This window comes from Neolamprologus brichardi, chromosome 18, assembly GCF_056152115.1.
Source record: "Neolamprologus brichardi isolate AB-2024 chromosome 18, ASM5615211v1, whole genome shotgun sequence".
NCBI lineage: Eukaryota > Metazoa > Chordata > Actinopteri > Cichliformes > Cichlidae > Neolamprologus > Neolamprologus brichardi.
In genome coordinates, this window is record NC_142121.1 from 4,140,484 (window position 1) to 4,161,732 (window position 21,249).

Consider the following 21,249-nt stretch of genomic DNA (forward strand, 5'->3'; position numbering starts at 1 on the left):
ATATGGGGTGAAATATCAAGTCTTTTCAAGTAAACCGGTTCAAGTCAAGTCACAAATCTTAGAACATTTTTTCAAATCAAGTCTAAAGTCATAAAATTAATGACTCGAGTCCAAGTCATGTGACTCAAGTCCACACCTCTGCGTTCTACCATCGATGTCTAGAAGACTGAAGTCTTTTTCCAACCACCAGTATCGCCCCCCAGTGGCCTTTAAATTAAACGCAAACACTTTAGCACTAAAATTGGCTGGCGAGTGATTGCAGGAGGTAGTCATGAGTGTAGAATGGTTACAGACTGGTATAGGATGCTGCACTGGAAACCTTGGGACTGGTTTGGTTACTAGCAGATTGCAGTGGTGGCCAGTAAATTGCATGAAAAATGCCGACTTGTAAACACTCGCCAACTTTTCTCAAGGCCACCGTGAAACAGACACGTGTGACAGAAACCAGACTGAAGGGAAACGTGACAGAAATGAGTCCCCATGAATTTGTGCTATGAAGCACTTCCTGTCTGAAGCACTAACTGCATGACAAAGAAACTAAACAAAGAGCAGAAATTCCTCTAAGTCTTTTTTTTAATGTCTCAAAAGTTCCCTGAATTAAACGAAGGTAAACACAGCACAGAGTGTGTGTGTGTGCACAAACATGTCTACAGTGCTGTGACATTGGAAACGATAAGATCTCAGCGTGATGCACAAACAAGCTGAAGCTGCGTGTGTGTGTCTTTTATGCGCGTGTGTGTTGGTGCGAGCGTGCACGTTTCCTTCACACCTCTCTTGCACTTCCAGGAGGTTTTATCGGAGCTGTGTGGGTCCTCACGGTCTAATGACATAAAGGCAAATGACAGCACAGCTACTCATCAGCCACTTAAATATGACACCTGACACCAAAAATATAGCATAATCACATCGAGGGTGCTTTAGACTGAAGCACCATAATGTGGAGCGTGAAGAGCTGCTTAAACACGAGGTTAAACACAAACCCTCCAAACAGGGATGTAACTGAGGATGTTTACTCCACACCTCGGCACCGACACCACCGCAGCGTCAACAGACGACTTGATCTCCTCGCCGATAAAACTTTTCCACTATCACCTGATACCGGTGACCTGGAAACACTGCACACTCATGACTCGTCTAATTTTACTGTATTAAGTTATAATAAGCTACGTTTTTACATTATATCTGAGTGAATGTTTGGGGACTGTCACTCTGGAGGATTCAGGCTCTTAACTGAATTCTTCTTCATTGATTTGCTGTAAAGTTGCTGCCTTCTACGAACACACACCATCACTGCAGGCATCTTAACTCATTTCAGTGGTCACCAGAACATAAAGTACATGTCATCAGTCAGATCTGATCTTAAAAACTCTGACCACCCTCTCTGCTGTCACATGGTTCTTTGGGTGTCTGCGGTGATGCAGAGACGGTAAAAATAAATGAAAAGTGTTAAACAAACATTATTTAGATTAAAATTCCCACCTGACACCCTTTGACAAATCAGATGTTCAGATGCACTTTTTAAAACTTAGCCTCAGCTCGTTGGCTGCAAGCCGCTTTGCAACCTCTCTGTCCTGCTCTGATCTCCACCTCTGACTCTGCACAGAGACGCAGACGTCCTGAATATAAAGTGCTACAGATGGAAAAAAAAATTCTCTGATCTGAGAAATATCACAGATCTTCACATCTGTGTGGAGAGAGGTGAGATACAGCCACAGTCAGGGAAGCTGTTAATGAGGAATGGAGCTCAGTGAGACTGCGACACGAGATCAGAATAAATCAGAAACAGAAGAAAAGCCCTCACCTTTCTCCTGAGTGTGTTGAAATCGAGAGTTTACAGATGGGTGCAGATTATTTTTAGATTTCAGATACTTAACTCTGGGAGTTATGGATGTAAAGTTTAACTGAAACTGTAAATGTGACAGAAAGAGCCAGAAAATCTACTTATGATGAGATTATTCTGACTGAGCTTCCAAACAGGTGAAACTGCTTTTTGTCTTCGCTTTGACTAAAAAACACAAACTTCAGATGTGAATTCATCGGTTTTACCTGCAGCGCGATGGCGAGTCGAATGAGGTCGATGACCACTTCCTCGTTGGCCAGCTCGATGGTCAGAATGGCGAGGGTGGTGAAGAGCAGCTCAAAGTTTTTGTGGACGTTATCTTCCTCTTTGCAGCCCAGATAGATGTGACGGTAGAGCTGCTGGCCGTGCTTCAGGGTCGACGCAGGACCAGAAGCAAAGAAAGAAACAAAGAGGACAGAAATATGGGAACTGTTTAAAAAAAAATTATCTGAGAGACACTCTGGCTGATTAAAACCTGTGTTCGTGTTTTATTCTTTCTTTCAGTGTTGGTGCTGTTTAACATAAGGAAACAGTGGAGGTGTCGGGGACTATTTTCAGTGGCTGATTAAACGATATGTGGGGAGTTTTAGTGGCAGTGTGGGGTAAATGTAACTACAACATGTGGGTTCACTTTAATGATGGTCCATGTTCTCCAGTGCAGACTCACTGATGTGGATGACAATAGAGTCACATGACTCAGGCTGCGTCACCCACACAGTCAGCAGGAGACGCAGACTCTGGACCATCAGGCAATCCGGTAGTTATGTCTGACGTCACTAGCCGTGTCTGGGCCTAAACTCCGCTGCAGGTCCATATATCAAACGATCACTATGGCATTACTGAGAGTTGAAAAACTGTCTAAAGTCTTTCATCTTTAATAAAATGATCAGCGTTCTGCTCTACCAGGTGTAACAATTGAGTTTAACATCCAGGCATCCATGAAAACAGAATTTATGACATTTGGAGTTAGAAGTTAGCAGGAAGTTAGCTCGCTAGCTTCTATCTAAATACAATATAGCATGTCCTGACTGCGGGGTTTTGGAAACAAATTAAAATGTACAGCTCTGTTATCACTTCCAACATAAATGAAGACAGAAAACTAAACAGCAGTGACGTTTGTAGGGTTACTGAAGTTTGGCTAGCTGGTATTTAATGATGTGCTACGCTACGTGACCGCTAGCGACACAGCTATGTTAGCATAATATAAACAAGCTAACTTTTTTTCCTCTCGATAAAAGTTAGCGTGAATGTTCTCGGTGGTCAGGAACAAATGTAATCACATGGCAGGATGCTGTAAAAGGACCAAACTTCAACCAGGAGAACAACTGAGATAATCCATCCACAATACGAGGTTAGTCATTCATATACTGCTGCATGGGCTGGGCTGTAGTTACATCCTAAGGGTTTAAAAACTGAGCTTAAATAAATGATTAGCGGTAATAAAAGCCGAGGGAGGTCAACAGTGATCACTGACTGTTTTAGGAGCTTTTTGAGATTAAATAGAAGATAATACAAAACATTAAACATGTTAACAACACAAAAACCATATTAAACGCAGACTACTTTAGGCCTGGATTCGTCACGTCATCACTTAACGACCGGATGACAGACGGCGAGCTGAGGACGGCAGGGGGATAGTACGTAACTATATTACAGGAGTTTAAGATTAATTCTGCAGTTATTGCTTAGCTTCAAATTTAATTTCTTTAAAGTAAAAATATCAACATTTCCTCTTTTCCGGCTGTAAAGATTCATTTTTATCTTCTGCGATATTAACCTGACATTTTTTATCAGATGGATGCAGACATTTACAGACGGTGCCTTGGGCTCTAAAAATGCATGACGGCGATTTTTAAGGACATTCTTTGACATTTTAATAAGCAGAACTTAATGGCTCTCAGTAAAAAAAACAACCAGCGGATTAAAGTCTTAATTAATCGCCCTGTTCTGAACATCTATCACAGCAGCTCCACTGCGGATGAATTAAAAAGTTATTGTCCCTGAAAATGCAAATGAAAACGCCAATGAAATGATTAAGCCCATTAAAATCTGGATAAAAATACCCCACCGCTGCTGGAGTGGGATTTATGATACAAATATAAAAGCAGGGCCTGGCTGCCTCGACAGCTGAAGATAAAAACTTTTATTTACAGCTAATTAATTACAGTTAGACACCTACAGCCGGAGGTCGTTCGCAGGGCTTCATTTTGGAAATACCGCGTGCCGATGATGACCGAGGCTTCGCGCCCAGGTCAATAAGCTCCAAAGACCTCGCTTGGAAAAACACCTGCTTTCTGATAATCTCCAGCTCCATGTTTTCACTACGGCTCAGCTGGAGCAGCTTTCCAAGATTCCCGGTTCAAAATAATCTCTGTCTGAAATAACCTGCTTTAGCTCCTCCCCCTACCTTCTGATTGGCATTGCAAATATTTGGACAGCAGATGAATGAGGCAGCTGCGCCCCTGTATTATTCTTATTTACAGAATGACCACGAGTATAACAGGTGACTCCTCAAACATGTAGCAGAAACATCGCTGCACACGGTGATGTCGGCTTTTCTTGTTTGACATTGTTAACATGTACAAAAGGTAAACAATTTTATCTTTTGTGAAAAGATAAAATTGTTATTAAACGATTTTTTTTTCATGTTTATAATTTGCAAATTTGGTCCTTTTCATAAACTTCTATAAAAACCTTTTTAAAAACCGGACTTTCTGCCCCCTGCTGGCCACAAGAAAGAATGCAGATTTAAGCCATTTGTATACTGGCAAACCTACAGTGTTTATACAGTATCTATACAGCCTGTGATTACATTATCGCCTCGCAAAGATATTCAGACCCAGCGTCGGGGCCGCTGTGGCTCAGGAGGAGGTCATCTACCAACTGGAAGGTTGGTGGTTAAATCCCCGGCATGCTGAAGTATCCTCGGGCAAGATACTGAATCCCAAACTTCCTCTCATGGATGCACTGGAGTGTGAGGGTGTGAAAAAGTCCCTGTGTTTGTGTGTGTGTGTGGCAAGGTGTTTCTGCACAGTGTACCAGGGGCACGGAGAAAAGTTGTCGTACCATAGGCACGAGGAGTTTGAGTGTGTGTGTGAGTGTGTGAACGGGAGAATGAGGCTTGTAGTACAAAAGCACTGAGTGCTCAAATCGCCTATAATTATGCAGCATCAGATCCCCTTTAAAAGTTCTTTCCTATATTCTGAGCATTTTATTTCAATCATTCCCGGTTGGAAGTTTGGATTTCTGTGTTTCCCAACCGTTCTGTGTTTCACATTTTCCCCCCCAAGAGCTGATTAAGGTTAAATGAGGTCAGCAGTAAAAGATTGAGTATTTCTTTAGAGAAGAGAAACCGTGACCTCAGCGCGATTATGATACCTTCTTCATGAATGCGACGTCTTGCTTGGAAATCTTCTCTCTCTTAATCTTCAGTGCGGAGACATTAGGAATGATTCTGTAACACAGCCGGACACGAGAGCGTCGTTAAACCCGGCGCCAGCACCGCAGGGCTCGTGTAAATACGGTGAGCGATGCGCTACCTGATGCCGCGCAGCTTGGCGCGGTTGTCGTGGCGGTCGAGGATGTTGTGCAGGATCTCGAACACCAGCTGCCTCAGCTCGCTGTCCTCCATCAGAGAGATGGAGAAGAGCGGGTCCAGGAAGGGAGGAGGCAGAGCCGCCGCCATGGACTTAGACTTGAAGCCGGAGGTGACCTGAGGAAGAGGAGACAAGGTGAGATTCATAGCGGCATGAAGCAATTACCCCAGAGGGAGAAACGGCTCGTCGGCAGAGCTTAAAGGTTACGTTCACAAGCTCGTGAGCGTGTGCCAGTGTTGACTTTTCCCACCGTTTGTGACGCTGACGTGATGATTTTCGATCAGCGCGAACAGCTGAAGACAAATCTGATCGTTATCACAATCACGCCTCACTCTGCTGCGTGAGATTTCAGAGCACGTCGAGGCACAAAATGACACTACACTGTTTTTAGCAAAAAATGTATCCTGTCAGAGACGCATGCAGACGCTACACTGATCACTGTAACGTGGCCCATGTGATCAGCAACACATGCACATCAGAGATGCATACGCAGTAGAAACCATCACAACTCGCTGAATTTTTAACATTCAAACCGTTTGGTTTGTTAGCAGCAAACGAGAAGCTTTAGTGTAACTTTGAGTCCTGGCTGTGATGATCATTCAGCTTCAGAGACGCTGAAATCTGTAATGAAGCAGACTCACCTACTTCAAACAAGGTGGGAGAGTGAACCGAGCCTGTCAGCTGGTCCAGACTCTCACTCGGTGTTTGTACATGTGCACTGTGTGTCTAATTTACCAGCGCAGTTATTAAATGGCTTTAATTGAATAGCTCGGCCCTGTGATGGACTGGCAACCTCTCCAAGCTGCGTCCTGATCTTCGTCCTGGGTGAGTCCCTGCTTTCACCCCGACTACAAACCCTGAAAACATCTGGGTTTTCTCCCAGCAGGCTGCAAAATCACACACACACACCTCATAATGCTCAGCCCCATCTGCTGTCGCATGGCATTATAAATACTTCGACCTTTCACCCCTCCTCCAGCTGCTCTGAGAAGCAGGTGGCGGTGCGACGAGGGGAGACGAGGACAGACATCCGTAATGAAGCGGCGAGAGAGCGGGCACGAGGGTGTGTGTGTGTGTGTCGGTGCCACCTGTGCCTCCTCGTCTCGGGGAGATGAGGGTCTCTCGCTGAAGCAGATAATGAAGGAGAAGGAAGCTCCAACATGGCCGATAATAAACACACAAATACGACTTTCGTGTAACTGGAGACGCGTCGTTAGGACAGAGAAACACGTCTGTGATGTTTTTACATTTAGAGAACGTGACTCATTGTGAGGACGTCCAGTGTTTTCGTCCGTGGGTATTTCAGGTGGGACTGTGCACTATTTTAGTTTCCTTATTGAAGCTCAGGTTTCGTATGCCGGTGTCTTTGTCTCGCTTCCATTAACAGCACATTGTTCCTGTCTCATGAACAGAGGGAACAAACCGAGGACTCACCATGATGAGGGAGCTGAGCAGCATGGTCTGGATCCGCTTGGTGCCCTGATGCCTGCGTTACACAAAAGATAAAGAAACCCCGTCAGGACCGACCACAAACTCAGTGTCCAGTACAGCAGACCGGGGCAGTCAGTCCCCACAGGCTGCCATGTTACATGTTTACAGCAACTAGGGCTGCCACAAACGATTATTTTGATAGTCGACTAGTCACCGTTTATTTTTGCGATTAGTCGACTAATCAGATCATTATCCATTGGACATAAAACGTACAGCTTATTGCACCAGCACATCTGCTCTTATATAACTATCATTAGCTTACAGCTTTAAGTGTTTAAGGTATGTGCTAACTAAAAATAAAGACAAGATGAGAGTTTATTAAATTTTAATGAAGTTTGCAGATTGTTTCAATGGAGTTTAATCTGCTTGACGTTTATTCAGCTGTGTAAAAACTATAACTTTAATCTCAGCCAAACTGATTTAATCAGGAACCAATAAAATACTAAAAAAAGCCAAACAATAACATTTTTAAGTTATCTAAGTGACTTATATATCATGTTTAACCTGAGTAGTGAAAGACTGCGGTGGGTTTGAAAACGATTTGCGGGAGTCCGGTGTTCTCACGGCTCTAGTTAGCCTAGCCCCCGGCTAGCTATCGAGCTAGTGGCTAACAGACATCTCCGAAAACGTCGGAGCGCTTTTAAAAATATGTGGTGTCTTGATAAACTGAGCAGATATTTGAGGTTTACACAGCTACATTCTCGCCTGAAAATTTGTTAAACGTTTATTTTGTGACCCAGAAAGAATAATAAGAGTAATATTAAAACTAACTAGCTGCCGCCATTGTTGGAAACTGAGCTGGGCTGCGCTATGAATTCTGGGACACAGCTTCTTCTTCTTCGGGGTTTAACGGCAGCTGGCATCCTTGTACATGCAGTGCTGCCATCTTCTGTTTCAGTCCGTTATTACACTCTTAAATCCTACTACTTATTCCTGCGTCTTTTGTGATCTTACAAAGCTTCAAACGACGCGTCGACTATTAAATCAGTCGTCGATGATTTTGATAGTCGACGTAATCGTGACTAGTCGACTAATCGTTGCAGCCCTAACAGCAACTTTAAGACAAATAAGAAAGCTGTGAGATTCAGAACACCCGAGAAGTGAAATGAACGCATTTTATCTGCTTCTTAGTATTTATTAGTGTCACTGTCAACACACGATTGGTTCAGACCAGCAAACGTTTATAGAAGTGTGAACACTTGCTGAGGATCAGTTAATCATAATAAGTGGCTCTGAGGTGCTACTCACGTCTGAAATCACAGAGGCAGTGAGAATGCACTCAGTGTTTTTAAATAGACTTCATAGAGTGAAAACTTGACGATGCTAGCTTTAGCTGCAGCTTTAACATGCAGTCCAGATGTGCTCACCTCTGCCTATAAAATAGCAAACAACAAAAAACCTGAAGGTTCAAAATGAACGTGCACTGACATCCAGACAGTCTGTGGTTCTCTTCGCAGTCTCAACGTGAGGAAGAAGAGTAAAGGTGCTGTAAGCAGCAGCAGGATATCTTCAGTGTTGACTTTTATAGTGAAACACTGTCAGACCTCCTGTTAGCATCAACAAGCAGCAGAGAGAAATTACCCGAAAAGGAACAGAGAGAGCGAGCGTCTGTGAGGAGGAGGAGGGCGTTCGTCTGATTTGGGATTATCTGCCCTTGCACTCTCGCCTGAGGGATTAGCTTGTTTTTCTTTCTTTTTTCTGGCTGCAGGGACGGGTGCACCGCAGGGTGTCCAGGAGGTGAAGTGAGGACAGATTAGGAGAAAGATTTGATGAAGAGAGAAAAAAAATTGCGAGCTTATTCTTTAGAAACTGCTTCCAGTGTTCCACGCTACAGCGCTGAGCTAAAAATCAGCTTTAACTCGTGAAACCAGAACATAAAGGTTCAGTCCAAACCTCACAGCTGCTGAGGGACCACAAACAGAGTCAAAGTACTGAGAGGCGATGTTTTGACCTAATGACTGCCCTTTGGTCTCTGAGGATAAAATATAATATAAAAATGATTTTAAAAGCACGAAACGTATCAGCCAATCATATCGTTTCATTGACACAAGCATGGAGTTGATGTTCAGGACAGTTTAAATGTGCCGTGACAGTAAAATCCACTCATCGTCACCATCATCATCATCATCATCCAGCTGCAGAGAAGTCTCCTGACAGTACGGTCCTGTGAGCACGGCTCCATTTGTGACGAGCGGCGTCTTAGCTGCACGCAGCGTTAGCGGCGGCGTTCCAGAGCTGCGAGCTGACTGGCTGCAGCTCTACGAGGGAACCTCCGGGTCTCTGGATAATGAACGTGTGACTCACCCAATCTTGACTGTGTCCAAGGCGTGGCAGGGCGTCCCGTACACTGGCACTTTGCCCATGATGAACATCATGACTTCAGCTCGCTGGTAGTCTGGCAGATTTCCACCGAAGAAGCCTGGCGGCGACGCCACGAGAGACAAAGATGAGTCAGAACTCACTAACACATGCAGGCACATGCTCATTAAGACAAACACACTCTGGAGTAATAGAGGAGCTCGTACCGATGGTCTGGATGATGGCGTTCTGGACGATCCGCTCCTCGCTCTCTTTACCGCGGACGGACGAAACGCTGGAGGCGGAGTTCCTCCTCGAGCTGTCGCCCAGCTCAAAGTCCACGCTCATCCTCAGGTGTTTGAGCAGAGTGTTGAACACCTCCAGCACGGTGGGCCCTGCCGTCACACGAGCAGGTTAAATGAACAACAGGAAACATTAGCCTGGCATTTTCGAAAACAGGAAGTGACGGGATTCGATCTTTTGTTTGTATCTTTTTAACTATGATTTCGTGGGAGCTTTGCATAGAAAAAGGTGAAGAAAGAAGGATGATTTAATCCTAAAACAGGGCCTGTGTCGTTGCACCTGGTGTGGCTAAAAGTGTTCTTTTATTTTGAAGGCCAGTGGCAGATGTTGTAGAAACATCTGTATAAACGGCCTGGGTCGAGCTCTTTAATGAGTCGTTTAAACGTGTGTGTCAGCTGCCACTAAGTGAAATTTGGGGTTTTGCTGACACTGCTTGTGTGGTCCACGAGTGGCTGAGAGTAGCTTCACAAACTCACAGTAAATAAAATTCACACAAATTTCATGTTTCAGATTTACGTGGTTTGTTTCCCTTCGTTGGATAAATCCCACACTCCACCTGTCACATTTTTATAGAACAGCTGTTGAAACCTCCAACATGTGAACAGTCACCATCAGTTTCAAACAGCCTTAAATTGAAACATATCGACACTCCTGCCTCAGATTGATCTGTCGTGGAGACACACGTTTCCTCCCGCGTCATCAGGTCTGCTTGTTTCTACCCAGCTGGTCTCTGAACTGGCTGTTTGCTCCACACATGCTTAGCTCTGGCCCCGCTAAGCTAACGTAGTGCAGCCGACGTGGTATTTAACCAATAATCGAGGGAAATACACAGTTTGACTGCTTCATTAAAAATAAGGCAAAACATTTTTACTAAAACTAACTTTTATTTTAATGGGTTCATGGATAAACTCAGGAAGAATTTTAAATACCATCAGGCAGATGTTGCTATGTTACCAATAGACCAATTAAAACATAAATAATTCGCAGCGCTTCCAGGCTGCTGTGATAAGGAGAAGCATATTTGCTTTGAACACTTAAAATTGTCTAGTGAGCTATTTTTGGTGGAGCTGAACCTGCAGATATCCGACAAACTGCAGTAAAATACACACGAACAGGCTCTGCTTTGCAGTCCTAATTCACTCTGTCACAGAAAGCAACACCACAGATTATTACAAGCCGGCGCTGAACGACGGCCGGGCGGCTCCGGGCACAGCTCGGACTTCGCTCGTTTAAAGAAGACAGAAAACATAAACTTTTAAAAAAACGGAGACAGGAAAATAAAAAACAACAAATGGAGACGGTAATATAAAGCTACCGTAATTGTCGGGCTATAAGCCGCTACTTTTTGCACAAGCTTTGAACCCTGCGGCTTTTAGTCAGGTGCAGCTTTTCTATGGATTGAACATGATGTTTGTGATATCGTAAGAGGATTTGTTTTGTTTGTTCTGCTGTTGTACGGCACTACGTTGCCTCGTGGAAGGATCGGGGTTCAAGAGTGGTATGTTGGTCACATGTCCGTCCGCCAGGCAACATAGTGCCGTACAAGTAGCGCAAAAAACAAACTTCAAAGTAGCGCTACTCGTTCAGCGGGAGGCGTGGATGACGAGCGGCGATAAACTTGCGAAAAGCAAGTTATGCTCAACTCCACCAGTGGATTCTGACAGCGTGGAAAAGTGTGAAAACATCCACGATCACCAACGGATTTCGAAGGGCTGGACTGCTGCATGATGGAGACACCGCCACGGCCCTTCAGAGGGTGTTCGACTCTGACACTGACAACGAGGATTTGTTTGGTTTTGAAAGTGACAACGAAGGAGAGAAGCGGAGAGTGGATGACGAAGCCATCCTGAGCCTGTTCGTATCCGACACTGGAGAAGAGGACTTCCTGGTTTTAGTGCAGGAAGAAGAGAAAGATGGTGGTGAATGACTGACGTTTCTTCTTGTTAAAGCCGTGTCACTGCACCTGAGCCTAAAAGGGAGTCCGAATCTATTTTTCTGGTGTGCTGTAGGTTATTGTTATGTACTACATTTGTTACTCGTTTATGAAGCACAGTACATGTTTCGTACTTGTATTTACCGCTGCTTGTACATATACCTAAAAAGTTATGCAAATATGTACCCGTAACTTGTTTTTCAAAATATTAATAAAAGCGGTGTGTCTCCAAACAGCCATCTCTTTCCTGACAATTCCCTTTGTGCATATTCTCTTACATATGATAAGTCAACATTGAAACACCTGCGGCTTTTAGTCAGGTGCGGCTAATGTATGTACAAAACAGGATTTTCCCCTGATTTTAGCTTGTGCGGCTAATATTCAGGTGCGCTTTGTAGTCCGGGAAATACGGTACATTAAATTTTAGCAAATATTATGAATATAAAAAGCGACATTACAGAGGTGCCAAAATCCTGAAGTTCCTCTGTTGGCCACTTGAGGCCGCCTCCAAAAGTGAGTCAACCTCAAACTATAAAAGATGGACTTTGAAGGTTAACACGTCGACCAGCGTGCAGGTTGTTGCTCCTGCTTCTTTACTTTAACTTTTTATTACTTTTCGTTTACTTAGTACTTTAGAGTGCTCGCCTGTTTTAATAGCTTTCTTTTACATAAATTCCTTTGGGATTATTAAAGTATTCTGATTCTGACTTAAAAGTGAAGCTAATGCATAAACATGCACTTTTATAAATGACCAGTAGAGGGTGATAACTGGTTACAAAAAGACTTCCGGTCCTATAAACATGTAGCAGTACAGATAATATATTTGGCGATATATAATAATCTAATATTCCAACAGACGTTTTTTCTTCTTTCAGACATGAAGCAAACTGATTTCCCTAATATTTGTCGTGGGTTGTTATTTAATCGATTAAGCTCAGCTCGTTGTTGTTTGTGGCGTTCCAAACAGAGAAACTGTAGAGTGCCCTCTAGTGGACTACTATGCAATGTCAGCACTTATAACATGGTTGAAGGATGTTTCTCCGTGTCTTCTTTACTTTTTTCTTATTGGCTGCCATAAATGCCAATACAGTAGATCAGCCGATAGCTAACACTGGCTGATATTATGGGTCAGGCTGCAATGCTTTGTTTCAGAAAGGAGGATTATCTGAGGAGTGCCCGTCTGTCATCACATCCAGCTTCATGGTGACGGTGGAAACGCTCATCTAGATTTAAAATGGGACTTCACAAAGCAGTGGGTGACATCACAGTAGCTACATCCATCTTTGTAAATCTCACAGATCAGGATTCTTTGAAGGGTTATTTTTCACTTTCTCTAGCAGTCTGGGAGCAAACGATTATCTGCAACAACACATTTTGAATCACCTTTAGTAATACTTACTCTAATATTGGCTCTAATCTACTGACGGTGCTATTCTACATACCACCAACACTCAGCTACACAACCACAGCGTGATCTCTGCGCGTCTGCAGCTTCCCCCGTTTACTCAGCTCACACTTCGGACACTCTCTGTGCAAATGTCACATGACACAGAGTGACCAGAAAGAAATATATAGACAGTTACAGAGGGCGCACTGTGAAGAAACCCTAAATAAAGATTGCTGCTCGAGCCAACCCTGCAGAACCTCTACAGCATCAGAGCAATCAACCTACTGGTATTACTGGGACGTAGCTGCTCACCATGTTAACTGGGAGACACTGCCTATGTAAAGGCTGACAGTATGACCGTCTGTTATTTAGTGCTGCTTGCACCTAAATCTCAGAGACAAATACAGATAAATCTGACCCTTCCAGTTACTGCAGTGTTATTGCATTACATCAGATTATAACATGATCTGGTTCTGGTCAGTCTGTGCACGTTAAAGTTGAACTGAAAGTATCTGGTGGTGTATCATCATCATCATCATCATCATCATCTAAGAGCTCTAAGAGCATCTGCTGGTAAAAGATAAAAGGAAGAAACTCAAGAGAAGAGAGGTTCAAATAACTTAAATCTATTTTTTTTTAATCTTTTTTTTTAGAGAACAAAACTTGAGACGTGAAAGCTGTGATTACCCAGAATGCTCGTTAACGCCGGGCGTGTGCAGAGGGGGGGAAGTCTGCAGAAGCTGCTCTACTCCGTTTAAATCCAAGCACAGGGTCATACCGTACCGAGCCACAGATTAGGAGGAATCGTGCATTCGCTTTCAAAGGTGAACACGTCGCTTCTTTTGGAGCCTTGGATCATTCCTATCCAGGAGGAAGGTTGTGTTTTATTTCCAGGAAGAGGCAGTAAAAATAATTACTACTTACAGCTTTTCTTCAATTAAATACTCTCAAGTTTTTAATTTGTTTTCACACCTCAGTGGGACAGAGTCATTTGAATGTTTTCTGTCGACTTCTTTTCTTCCTAACAGTGAAAAACCTGATGATTTAATTATCAGGCAATTAGCATCTACAAACATTCAAGCAGAACGAAACCCCGGGACAGCAGACACAACGTGACAACATCAAAAACACTCGAGCACCTGTTTAAACACCTCCGAGTTCTGTCTTTACTTTGTGTTTCTTCAAATTCAAACTTGTTCCTTCAAGTTTGGGTAACAAAGTAACACTTGTAGCAAAACTTTAGTTTCTTCCAAGATTCAAAAGTCTAAAGAGGTCAAAATGTCAATAACATAAGTGTCAGTTTAGCATTCACGATGACAAATCTCATATATAAAGTCTACGATTTAACTTCCTTCAACCTGTCAACAGCTGCTGAGAATCTGCAAGCTGCTTTGCATCCCTCCTCCACCCAGCGCCTGCTTTTAATGCTCTGTCCAACTTAATGAACAACACAACTGTAAGTTCAGGTGAAATAAAGACACAGTTTCACTGACGTGGTCGCGACAGGTAAGAAGACGAGGAAGACGCAGCCAAGCTTACATCTTAAATCAGCTGAAAACAAACAAACAGAAAAAAGGTTGTTTTTCTCTTCATCAGTTAATCGGCTGATTGTTTCAGACAGTTTATTTAATAAGAGTGCAGATCATCTTTTAACAACTCATCTCTAACCAGCTTAGTCTGAGCTTCCTCTGCAGTGGGAGGCGTTTATGTCAACGCTTCATCTGGACCGTGACGTTTCTCCTTGGCTTAATAGTCGCACATAGGAAACAGAACTCGTTACTGTTTCAAGCCTGTCAAAGGAAAATGTAATTAAAATACTGCCTTTTGGTTTTATGGTTTTAAACTAAACATACGGAGCAAGAAAGCTAAAATCGACGTGGAAGTGTCAAAAACTGTACTTCCTCTAATCTCCACTTGAGGGCGCCTCTAAAACTGAGCCACTCCCCCGTTATTGGATTTTGGTGAAGGCTAAATTTAGGGGTGTGGCCTCTTTGAGTCATTGAACTGGATCTGTTAACTGTGTTTGTTGTTGCTGACAATTATTATGGCCTAACAGCCGAAACATCGCAGATCAGCTTCCTGTTTAAAATGTGAAAATATCACCAGCCTGTTACTGCAGATGATCACACACCTGCGTGTGCAAACTGAGCCAGCTCACATCGGCTGATAACTTTCTTCTGGCTGCAGAGAAGCTGGCTAAAGGCCAACAACATCCTGCTTTGATGCACGTATTTAACCCTGATTCTCTACGTTAATGCCTCCTCTGTCTGTGCCTCTACCAGCGCGTTGTTGTTGTGTTTGACACGTTATGGCCATCTTGCAGTGGTAAAGCTAATGACACCATTTTTTAAACCTCAGAGAGATGATGACATCTTCCTCCACGACGTCCTGCAGAGGGAAGCAGTCGGTCACTTTAACTCACCCACAGATCCTTTGGCGGCGATGGCCACCGTCTCCAGGAGCACCTGGACGATGCCGGCTCTGACCCGCGGCGTGTTCTTGTTGTTAGTGTCGAGGTGGTTCAGAACCTGCTGGATCACGTGGTGCGAGTGCTGAGCCTGAAAAAGCCAAAGAGGATTTCAAACGATGTTTGGAACAAATATAGTTTGCTGCCGATCACATGGTGAACTTCACAGACAGACTGTATATAAATGATGGAGCAGCTTCTGAGCGTTCAGTGTTTTTAGACCAGACGTGACAGCGGGAAACGATACACTTGCACCACGGTGAAAAGTGTCAATCAGCAGGTAGGTCCGCTGTAAACAGTGCGCTGATCCGTTTTACTCTAAACGCGACCTTTGTTTACAAAATGAGCATCACGCTAGATTTAATAAAACCATGAAACGAGACCACGAACTAATCGGAAAATGTTGAATTATGTCATATGTTAAAGTTACAATTTGCAACTTTTTCCAATAAATTTCTCTACAATGACAGTTCTCTGAACCAGGAGTCGCCTCCTGCTGGCCAGTAGAAAGATTGCAGCTAAGTGAGACTTCTGCACTGGTTTAATTTTTCAGTTTGCAATAATCATTTGTAATTAAATCTTTAAATCACATTATGTGATTTACTATCATTAGGGCTGCCACGATTGGTCGACTAGTCACGATTACGTCGACTATCAAAATCGTCGACGACTGATTTAATAGTCGACGTCGTTTGAAGCTTTGTAAGATCCCAAAAGACGCAGGAATAAGTAGTAGGATTTAAGAGTGTAATAACGGACTGAAACAGAAGATGGCAGCACTGCATGTACAAGGATGCCAGCTGCCGTTAAACCCCGAAGAAGAAGAAGAAGCTGTGTCCCAGAATTCATAGCGCAGCCCAGCTCAGTTTCCAACAATGGCGGCTAGTTAGTTTTAATATTACTCTTATTATTCTTTCTGGGTCACAAAATAAACGTTTAACATATTTTCAGGCGAGAATGTAGCTCTGTAAACCTCAAATATCTGCTCAGTTTATCAAGACACCACATATTTTCAAAAGCGCTCCGACGTTTTCGGAGACGTCTGTTAGCCACTAGCTCGATAGCTAGCCGGGGGCTAGGCTAACTAGAGCCGTGAGAACACCGGACTCCTGCTAATCGTTTTCAAACCCCCCGCCGTCTTTCGCTACTCAGGTTAAACATGATATATAAGTCACTTAGATAACTTAAAAATGTTATTGTTTGGCTTTTTTTAGTGTTTTATTTGTTCCTGAGTAAATCGGTTTGGCTGAGATTAAAGTTATAGTTTTTACACAGCTGAATAAACGTCAAGCAGACAGCTGATTATCAGAAGTGTGAGATGCTCGAGAATTTACTCCGGTGTCCTGTTATATTTTAGATAGCAAGGAGTTTATTAAACTTCACCGAAACAATCTGCAAATGTCATTAAAATTTAATAAACTATCATCTTGTCTTTATTTTTAGTTAGCACATACCTTAAACACTTAAAGCTGTAAGCTAATGATAGTTATATAAGAGCAGATGCTGCTGGTGCAATAAGATGTACGTTTTATGTCCAATGGATGATGATCTGATTAGTCGACTAATCGCAAAAATAATCGGTGACTAGTCGACTATCAAAATAATCGTTTGTGGCAGCCCTAACTATCAAACATTCATCAAATGAACTTTTCTTCATGCAGAATTATTAACATTAAATACAAAAAGTTTATAGTTAGTGAACGTCTGAGCAGGTGCTAGCATGCTGCTGAATGCAGATACTAGACAAAGTGTTCTTTCATTTGTTGCTAATAAACCAGCAAATTTCCACTGAAACAAACATCTTACAGCGGCTGTAAAACTGGACAGACTGCAGCAGCAATAATCCGCTGAAGTTCACAGAGAACAAACAAACAAGTGAAAGTGAAGAAAGTTTTTCTTTTAAAGCATCTCAATTATTAAAAAGTAGCAGTCTGCAGTATTTCCTGCTCGCTGTGTCTCCTCTCTCTGTGCAGCTGAACTGCTATAAAAGTTACTTCAGAAGGCGACCTTTGACATCGAGGAAGTTTTTGTGAAGCTGCTGGATGTGAACTCGACCTTACAACATCTCCAGCAGCTGCTTTAGACAGAACTTTTCCTTTTTAAAGACTCGGCATGTCAGCGGAGCTCTCGACTGCATGCTGCACCTCCTCAGGTGCGACATGTAGTCGTGGGTGCGATCGGTTTTCACTGCTTCCAGATCAAATCAGCTCCATTTTTTAGCCCCTGCCATCTCGACCTACGTGTCAGAGGAAGAGCGACGTACCTGGATGGAGTACATGATGATTCTGAAGCAGGAAACTGCAAACTCGTTGGGGTCCCACAGGTGATGGTTATCCAGGTGACTGAAGGAAGAAGAAAATAAAGTGATTATTCAACCGACCCAGCTCTGAGGAGCAGCCCTGCAAAGACTGCATCTTTAAAACGACACTTATCTCTGGACAGAATCGCACACAGACTCGGCTGCATGAATGAGAACGGATTTATAATCTGACACTATTAGTGTTATGATTAATATAATCCTAATATTATAATCCATCAGGGGTTTTCAGAGGTTGGTGAACTCTCTCCTGTCCCTCTGTGTCTTTGGAAACAGCCGGAGCTCCTTCATCCTTCATCTTTCCTGCTACTACAGCAGCTGAACTGTCAGGGAGTTCGGGATGAAGCCTGACTGACGGATCTCCCTCTCTGCTGTTTGGCTGCTTTGAATTATTTAAAGGATAATAATAATGCTGCATTGCTCTGAGCCACAGATTCAGAGTCAGTTCAACATTTTTATTGCGTAACAATGAAGAACAACAACACAACAAAAACAAATAAGAGTAACAAGAACAAAAATAAAAAGTCAGGCTAAGAGTCTGCAAATTAAATCTCATCGTGGTTCAGTGATGAGCAACAATAATCTTCATCAGTGTTGGTCAAGTTACTTGAAAAAAGTAATCAGTAACTAATTACTGATTACTTCCCCCCAAAAAGTAATCCCGTTACTTTACTGATTACTTATTTTCAAAAGTAATTAATTACTTAGTTACTTTTTAAAAACACGATTTACAACCTGAATAGGTGATAAAGTGATAGATCTTTCAGCCCAATTCTACTTTTTCTACATAATCATCATACAAAATGTAATCAAATGGAAAAGTCTCTTTTTAAAACTTGTTTTATTAGTTTTAATCTTTTAACTTTATGCATCAAGCAAAAATTTAATTATCTGCAACATTCTCTGACTGGAAGAAATTAGTTTAATATTTAAACCTATTTTCTGCACATTCCAGCACATAAAATAAAATATTTTGTGTGTTTACACTCAGTCTTTCAAATAGATGCAAGTAAAACACAGCAGAAAATATAAATAAATAAAATCAAAGACTAGCGGTCCTGTTGCTCTATTTTCACCTGTAAAGCAGGAGTGGGGTAGGCGGAGGTTTACCCTGGTGCAGGTGTGCAGCGGTCAGTGGAAGAATCCGCGAGTTTCTCTGTGAGTTTCCCATTACGTCGTAGCTACTCGGTGCTTGTTTGGAAGTTTAGGGGTTTTTTTCGCTGTAAAAAGAAGTTTTCTTCCCATGCACAACGGACACTAATGTTTTTGTCACTTTTTATGGAATCAAACTCAAAGTAAGGTCAGTACTTCCACGCTTTAAACGCTGCACGCTCATACTCTCTCTGCACTCGATATATATGATCCATTGTTGATCTGCACACAGCTGTTGTCACGAACGTCGCACTCGCTTACGTCACTGTCATGAGACATTCTCGCAAAAAAATCACGGTTTTAGTAACGCAGTAACGCAGCGTTCCTACGGGAAAGTAACGGTAATCTAATTACCGTTTTTGCAATAGTAATCCCTTTACTGGTTACTTGAAAAAAGTAATCAGATTACAGTAACGCAGCGTTCCTACGGGAAAGTAACAGTAATCTAATTATCGTTTTTGCAATAGTAATCCCTTTACTCGTTACTTGAAAAAAGTAATCAGATTACAGTAATGCAGCGTTCCTACGTGAAAGTAACGGTAATCTAATTACCGTTTTTGCAATAGTAATCCCTTACTTTACTCGTTACTTGGAAAAAGTAATCAGATTACAGTAACGCAGCGTTCCTACAGGAAAGTAACGGTAATCTAATTACCGTTTTTGCAATAGTAATCCCTTACTTTACTCGTTACTTGAAAAAAGTAATCAGATTACAGTAACGCCCATCTCTGATCATCATCAGCCTTCATGTCAGAATCACAGCCCAGCTGTGTCAGTGAAGGATGTGCTGCTTGCAGAGGAGGATCAGTCGCATCAACACAAAAATGCAGGAAAACTGAAAATCTGACTAATCCACCTCTGATCCGAGATGGGAAAACACAGGCCATGAACACGTACGTGCTCGAAGATGAACCGAGTCGTAGCGGCTCGCACACACTCGGTCACAGATTTAAAGAAGCATCGCGTGGGTGTGCGTGAAGGTGAGGAAGAGGAGCGGTAACGATCGATAACGGCAGATTTAATCACCTCAGTGGGAGCGAGGTAAACTCATCTATCGCACATATGTGCATACATGCAAACACGCAGGCTTATTCGCCCAGCGGCTCACAGCTCAGAGCGTGCAGAGCTGATAGAAAGAGACGTGAACATTAATTCCCAGACAATAAAGCTTCCAGGAGAGTGTGGAGAGATGCCGTTCCTCTGACGGTCTTTAGAGCGCTGGCTCGTCTTCATCAGCTCATGTTTGTGTCTGCTCAGGTATCAGGTTCATTTAGGAGGCAAACTGCTGTTTTTATGGTCGTTACTTCATATCCTCCCTGTGTGAAGCACAACAGTGGCCGCTTATTTACACCAACACTGATCGCTGCGAGGCACATTTATCTGTTCATATGATTCAAGATGGCTCTTCTACGAGTGTCATCAAGTGGGAGTTTTCCATAATTGGAAAATTCATGCCCATCAACATGGATCGTTAAATAAAACGGCGCTCTGTGAACGGGTGGATGCGGCTTGTTCTGTAAGGCGCTTTGAGCGGTCGATAAGTCCAAAGGAGATCGTTATGTATGCAGTCCATTTACAGGCTCGTATTGTAGGCGTGGATTGATTATGTGACAACAGACGAGAGCTGTCAGAGGCCACGCCGCTGCCCTGCGTGAGAGCAAGACGAATAAAGATGGAGAGATCGTTTCCAGCCCTGCTGAGTGACCCGTATTCTGTCATTCTGCCTTATCACTCCACCTGACCATCACAGATTTCTCTAAAAGATGCACTTCAACGGGAATTTGACAGTTTCAGGTCTCTACGTCTGTGAAGGTTCTCAGTCATCCAGGTCAGCGTAGTCTAAGAAGTTTGGAAAGAAAAGCATCTGGACTTCTTTAAGTTTCTTGAAGACGTTTCATCAGAGAAGCTTCTTCAGTTCTAAGAACAACTGGTTTTAAGCCCTATGGGAGTGTCTGCAAGAGGCTCATGGACCCCTATTGAGTCGCCCTAGTTGGAAAATCAGAAGGACAATAAGAACAATATTGTTATCCCTCATCAGATTCAGAAGTTTCTGATAAGGGATGACAACAATATTGTTCTGATTGTGTACACAAACTTAACAATGTGGTGTATGCTGCACAGTGCAGCGAGGAATCCTCAGACCTCTACATTGGAGAGACCAAACAGCCACTTCATAAACGCATGGCACAAAATAGAAGAGCCACCTCCACAGGACAAGACTTGGCTATCCACCCTTATCTAAAGGTCAAAGGTCACTCTTTTAGGATGCCAATGTTCACATTTTGGACAGAGAGGACAGATGGTTTGAAAGAGGAGTGAAAGAAGCATCTATGTCCGCTGTGAGCGACCATCTTTGAACAGAGGCGGTGGTTTACGACACCAACTCTCTGCCATCTATAATCCAGTTTTGAGTTCCCTCCCCAGACGCCTTAACGCCCACTCACACCCTGGGACATCTGACCTCA

General features: G+C 43.0%; 1 protein-coding gene across 3 annotated transcripts in view; it reads right to left on the reverse strand.

The window, feature by feature from the left end:
* efr3a (EFR3 homolog A (S. cerevisiae)) overlaps window positions 1–21,249 on the reverse strand; it is a 117,801-nt gene that overhangs the window by 10,209 nt on the left and 86,343 nt on the right. For all 3 annotated transcript variants that reach the window (XM_087832566.1, XM_087832567.1, XM_087832565.1), the window contains 8 exons: window positions 17,579–17,657; window positions 15,271–15,406; window positions 9,453–9,620; window positions 9,232–9,346; window positions 6,871–6,922; window positions 5,380–5,552; window positions 5,219–5,294; window positions 2,047–2,208 (listed from right to left, as the gene is read on the reverse strand). In XM_087832566.1, the coding sequence (XP_087688692.1) occupies window positions 2,047–2,208; window positions 5,219–5,294; window positions 5,380–5,552; window positions 6,871–6,922; window positions 9,232–9,346; window positions 9,453–9,620; window positions 15,271–15,406; window positions 17,579–17,657 (961 nt within the window). The remainder of the gene's footprint in view (window positions 1–2,046; window positions 2,209–5,218; window positions 5,295–5,379; window positions 5,553–6,870; window positions 6,923–9,231; window positions 9,347–9,452; window positions 9,621–15,270; window positions 15,407–17,578; window positions 17,658–21,249) is intronic.